General features: G+C 56.6%; 1 protein-coding gene across 1 annotated transcript in view; it reads right to left on the minus strand.

The window, feature by feature from the left end:
- The window catches only part of LIG3 (DNA ligase 3), a 29,357-nt gene extending 25,817 nt beyond the window's left edge, over positions 1–3,540 (minus strand). Inside the window, exons 1-3 of the mRNA XM_068165341.1 lie at positions 3,435–3,540; positions 2,502–3,070; positions 1,057–1,194 (exon numbers count right to left, since the gene is read on the minus strand). Of these exons, the coding sequence (XP_068021442.1) occupies positions 1,057–1,194; positions 2,502–3,051 (688 nt within the window). The 5' untranslated portion in view covers positions 3,052–3,070; positions 3,435–3,540. The remainder of the gene's footprint in view (positions 1–1,056; positions 1,195–2,501; positions 3,071–3,434) is intronic.
- Between the last annotated feature and the right edge of the window lie 2,460 nt (positions 3,541–6,000).

Genomic DNA, 6,000 nt, shown 5'->3' on the forward strand with positions numbered 1-6,000 from the left:
CCTCGACAGGCTGGACAGATGGGCAGAGGCCAAGGGCAGGAGACTGAACACATCCAAGTGCCAGGTGCTGCACTTTGGCCACAACAAACCCAGGCAGTGCCACAGGCTGGGGTCAGAGTGGCTGAGAGCAGCCAGGCAGAGAGGGACCTGGGGGTGCTGGTTGATGGTAGGATGAACATGAGCCTACAGTGTGCCCAGGCAGCCAGGAGGGCCAATGGCATCCTGGCCTGCAGCAGGAACAGTGTGGCCAGCAGGAGCAGGGAAGTCATTGTGCCCTGTGCTCAGCACTGCTCAGGCCACACCTTGAGTCCTGTGTCCAGTTCTGGGCTCCTCAGGTTAGGAAGGAGGTTGAGTTGCTGGAACGAGTCCAGAGAAGGGCAACAAAGCTGGGGAGGGGTCTGGAGCACAGCCCTGTGAGGAGAGGCTGAGGGAGCTGGGGCTGCTTAGCCTGGAGAAGAGGAGGCTCAGGGGAGACCTTCTTGCTCTCTGCAACTCCCTGAAGGGAGGTTGTAGCCAGGTGGGGGTTGGGCTCTTCTCCCAGGCAAGCAGCACCAGAAGAAGAGGACACAGTCTCAAGCTGTGCCAGGGGAGGTTTAGGCTGGATGTTAGGAGGAAGTTCTACACAGACAGAGAGAGATTGCCCATTGGAATGGGCTGCCTGGGGAGGTGGTGGAGTCACCATCATTGGAGGTGTGCTTGATGGGGTGCTTGGTGCCATGGGTTAGTTGGTTGGGTGGGTTGGATTGGTTGATGGGTTGGACAGGATGATCTTGAAGGTCTCTTCCAACCTGGTGTTATAATAATAATAATAATAATAATAATAATAATAATAATAATAATAATAATAATGATGTTGTTATTATTCTTATTATCATCATCTGCTTGGTGTTGCTAGAACCTCCAACAGCTCTTTCAGGACTGACAGCCTAAGGCAGCACCAACACACCAGGCTGTGGAAAGGTCATCACAACAAAACCACCTGACAGAGTCAAGGTCCTTGTGTTCTGCACCAAGATAAAACACTTCTGATGCTGACACCATTGTCTTCAGTCCTACCTGTGAAGCCAGAGAACTTCTTTGGTGATGGATTGGTGAGAGCTAATGGATCTTTTGTCGTTAGCTGCCCCGTGGCAGTCAGCTTGGCCTGGACGATCACTTTCTTCTTCGGTGTGCCTCCACTCTTGGAATTGGCTTCTGCAAAACAGCAAGAGCCAAAGCAGCAGTCAAGAAATCCTCTTGTATTCCCTTAACACATTCTGTAAAACAGACTGCAACAAACAAGTCTTAGAGGAGCTGAGGATGAAGGAAGCTGGGGGGGGGGGGAAGCAACATTTCTCAGGTAGCAGAACTTAAAAGACTACATCATTTACTAAAAAAAGGGTAAAAAAGAAGCTGAAATGGAAAATAATTGATGCTTGCTCCTGCTCTGCCCAAGTCTGTCTGTGAATTAAATCACCTAGACCTCCTCCATAAGCAGCTGTGACAAATGAATTAGGAAGTGACTGCTTCTTCTCATTGCTGCAGGGTGGAAACAGAGCTTTGAGCAGCACTGCTCCCTTTGTCACTAGGCCAAACCAACACTCAGTGATGGGTTCTCAGCATGGCTGTGAGGCAGTCAGTGGCCTGTCCTGAAAGTGAGTAAAGCAGAGAAGTGATCCAGGCCCTGCCTTGTGGAGAGGTTGAGGGAGCTGGGGTTGCTTAGCCTGGAGAAGAGGAGGCTCAGGGGAGACCTTCTTGCTCTCTCCAACTCCCTGAAGGGAGGTTGTGGCTGGGTGGGGGTTGGTCTCTTCTCCTAGGCAAGCAGCACCAGAACAAGAGGCCACAGTCTCAAACTGTGCCAGGGGAGGTTTATGCTGGAGGTGAGGAAGAAGTTCTTCCCAGAAACAGAGATTGGCCATTGGGAATTGAGGGGACATGGACCAGAGAGCCTTTCACTCATGGAGCCCTGTTTTGGACACATGAAGCATGGTCATGACAAGCTGCTCCTCAGCAAAAACAACAAGCTAAGTTCCAGTCCTGTCAGCAATGGCATTGCAGTCTACTTCCTGTGTGTAGAGAAGCTCAGGTGAAGAATAAACAGGATCAAGGCTGCAGTGTCAAAAAAGACCCTCAAACACGGGTCTCCTGGAGAAGAGGAGGCTCCAGGGAGACCTTATTGCTGTCTACAACTACCTGAAGGAAGGTCATAGCCAGGTGGGGGTTGGTCTCTTCTCCCAGGCACCCAGCAGCAGAACAAGAGGACACAGTCTCAAGCTGCACCAGGGGAAGTTTAGGCTGGAGGTGAGGAGAAAGTTCTACACAAGAGAGAGTTGTTAGCCATTGGGATGTGTTGCCCAGGGAGGTGGTGGAGTCCCCACCCCTGGAGGTGCTCAAGAGGGGATTGGATGTGGCACTTGGAGCCATGGTTTAGTTAGTCAGGAGGTGCTGGGTGACAGGTTGGACTCAATGACCTCTGAGGTCTTTTCCAACCTTATTGATTCTACGGTTCCATATTGTCTCACCTGAGATGTGCTTGTTGATCAACTCCTTCTCCCCATCCTGGAGCTCCTCCCATCCTTCCAAGTCTGTGATGTCTTCAATTTTCTTGGTGGTGGCCCGGGCCTTGTCTAGCTTCTCAAAAATGCACTTGACGTGGTACCACTCCTTCATGTCCCCCCCAGACTCGGTGAAGGGGTTGGGCACGATCTTGCCGATGCGCACCATGCCCTTCACGATCTTCTCCTTGCACTTCTTGCAGCCGGCGGTGCCGCGCTTGGCGTAGTCCACGCAGTACCTCTGCTCCGCCATGCCCTCGGCAGCAGTGCAGGCCTGGCGGGGCCGAGTGCTCCAGACAAGAGAGAGAAGGGAAGCCCCAGCACCACCCCCCTCCTTTCTGCCTGCGCCCTGGAGAGATACACGCCGTAACTGCTGCTGGCGGCAGCAGCTGGGGCCGGCCCCGGGGAGGCAAGGAGAAGGTCTTGGCCAGCAGAGCTGTGCGTGAGCGAGGAAGAGTCCTGTGCACCTGCTGAGGGCCCGGGCAGCCAGCGAGAGTGTCCTGCTGCTTCTGGGCATCCAGGCTGCTCTGTGCGTGCTGCAAGTGAGAGAGGAGAGACACTGAGCCACCCCCTGACTCTCTTCCTTATGCTCGGCGTGGGACGCGAGGCGCCTCGGAGGCCTCAGTCCTCATCGCTCTCTCCCAGGCCTGCCCCGTAACGGTCTGGGACGCGGTCCTCCAGCTCTCAACGGGCTCCAGCACCCCCTGAGCGCGTCCCACAGGCCCCGATCCTCCACAAGCCTGCACCATGGCCTCCTCCTCATCCTCAGAGCCGCCTAGCCCCGAAGCCCCGATCCCTTTCAGCCCGTACCAAGGCCGCTTTCCCGCCCTGCCGCCCCCGGCCCAACGGCGACCGTCCGCCGCTGACAGGCCCCAGGCACCGCCGCTCGGCAGGGCTCACCGAGATCCTCACGGCGCCGCCATCCCGCCCTCAGCTCCAGCCCGCGCTTCAGACCGGAGTCCCCGCCGCCGGCCCCAGATGTTCGCGGGCGACTCGCCGGCTTCCGTAGGGCAGAGCGCGCGCGCCCGCCCGCAAACCCCGCCCCTTCCGGCTCGCGGGGCGGGCGCCGGCGCGAGGAGCCCCTTGGCAGCGGTTGGCCTCGCCCCTCGCCCCGCCCCTCGCCCCGCCCCTCGCTGCAGGCCCCGCCCCGTAGCGCGCGTTTTCCCGCCCTGCGCGCGGCTCTGGCGCTTCGGGAGCCGGGGTTTCGGAGGTGCTGCCTCCCAAAGCCGCTTTCGAGGGCATTGCGCCAAGGTGGAGCGGGGCTGCGGGAATTCCCCGGCCAGGGCTTCACCACATCGGCCCTCCGAGGGCTCTGCCTTGTGTTGGTGCAGGTCTGAGGCGCTGTTGTGTCACCACCTTTCCAGACCGGCTCTCCAACAGTGCTGCGCTGCGCCCAGGCAGGGCTGAGCTGCTGTCCTGTGCCCACCCTCATTAAACTGGCCCCTGGAGGGCGTTACAGCATGTTCTGCCAGGTTTGAGGTGCTGCCACGTCACCTGGCCGCCCAAATGAGCTCTCCAGAGTGGTGTCGACACCCGTGCAGACCTGAAGCACTTCTCTGTCATCTCGTCTGCTGGAATTGCCCCTACCAAGGGCACTGCAGCTGTGTTTGTCTGGGTCTAAGATGCTGCTTTATGCTCGGCCTCCCAGCACAGAACCATAGAATGTCTTGAGCTGGAAAGGACCTTAAAGATCATCTGGTTCCAACCCCCTGCCAAGGGCAGGGATACCTCCCACTGGAACAGGTTGCTCAAGGTCCCAGCCAGGCTGACTTTGAGCACTTTGAGGCTTGGAGCCTGCACAACTTCTCTGGACAACCTGTTCCAATGGGGGAAGAATTTCATCCTAATGTCTAATCTAAATTCAGTTTTTTCAAGTTTGAAACCATTAAACTTTGTCCTATGACTCTGTGCCTTTGTGAAATGTTCCTCTCTGTCTCTCCTGTAAATACTAAAGTACTTCAAATACTAAAAGGCAGCTCTAAGGTATCTCTCTGGAGCCCTCTCCAGGCTGAACAACCCCAACTCTCTCAGGCCTGGCCTCCCATCATTGCTGTGGCCTCCCCTGGCCCTGCTCCAATAGGTCACTGTCTGTGCTGAGCACTCCAGAGCTGCCCCAGCACTGCAAGGGAGGTGTCAGCGGAGTGGAGGAGAGAGGCAGAATCCCCTCCCTGCCTCTGCTGCCCATGCTGCTGGGGATCAGCCCAGGACAGGCTGGGGCTGGGCTGGCAGTGCTTGGTGCTGGCTCCTGTCCAGCTTTGCACCCCCCAGCACCCCCAAGTCCTTCTCTACAAGGCTGCTCTTTATCCAGCCTCCATCCAGCCTGTATTTGTGCTTGGGAGTGCCCTGACCTGAGAGCAACCCCAGTGCCAAGAGACACCCCTGAGAAATCGTTCACAGAACCAGCAGCAGCCCTGTGCAGCAGTTTACATCAACACTGACATCTCACAGCAGGAGAAAACAATAAAAGCCAGGACATGATGTGGGTACAGTGTTCAGAGAGAACTTGCTGGGAGCACAATGCAGTGTTCACAGCATCCCCTTTGGTGAGATCTCTTGTTCATTGTGGGTTTGACCTGGTAAGAGATGGGATGATGGTCTCAGGGGATGGAGCTCACTGCAGTGGGTCCTTCTGGGATTTAAATCAGGCAAGTGAGCAGTCTCTCAGCAGTAGAATCAATTCCCTAGCTTTTAGTGTCTAAAAGGTCAGCAAAGTTGTCTAGCTTGTGTGTCAGTAATCCAGAGGAACCAGCAGAGAGCATTTCAGAGGCTTCAGTTAGGGTGAGATACATTGCTCTCTGGCTCTTCTCAGTCTGGAGTGTGTTTTAGGAAGATGAAGGTGCAAGAAGAACAAACAGTGTGGCCAGAAGGTTGAGGGAGCTTCCCCTCTCCCTCTAATCTGCCCCAGAGAGGCCACATCTGGAGTCCTGGGTCCAGTTCTGAGCTCCCCAGTTGAACAGAGACAGGGAGATGCTGGAGAGAGTCCAGGGGAGGCTGCAGAGCTGCTGAGGGGCCTGGAGCAGCTCTGGGAGGAGCAAAGGCTGAGAGCCCTGGGGCTGAGAGCCTGCAGAAGAGCAGCCCCAGAGGGCAGCTGAGCAATGCTCAGCAAGAGCTCAAGGAGCTGTGGGGGGCAAGAGGCTGGGGCCAGGCTCTGCTGAGTGGTGGCCAGGGCCAGGCCAAGGGGCAGCAAGGGGCAGAGAGTGGAGGCCAGGAGGTTGGATGTGAAGAGGAGGAGAAAGTTGTTCGGTGTGAGGGTGCTGGAGGCCTGGAGCAGGCTGCCCAGAGAGGTTGTGGAGTGTCCTTGTGTGGAGAGCTTCCAACCCCCCCTGGGCAGTGTGGTGCTGGGCAAGCTGCTGTGGGTGCCCTGCTTTAGGAGTGGGGTTGGAGTTGGATGACCTGCAGAGGTTCCTCCCAGCCCCTGCCATGCTGGGACTCTGTTTAGGTGGCAGCATGTTTTCTGTTTAGGTAA

The sequence above is a fragment of the Melanerpes formicivorus genome, unplaced genomic scaffold, assembly GCF_026170545.1.
Source record: "Melanerpes formicivorus ecotype bairdi unplaced genomic scaffold, bMelFor1.0.p_v2 SCAF_88, whole genome shotgun sequence".
In the NCBI taxonomy this organism is placed as follows: domain Eukaryota; kingdom Metazoa; phylum Chordata; class Aves; order Piciformes; family Picidae; genus Melanerpes; species Melanerpes formicivorus.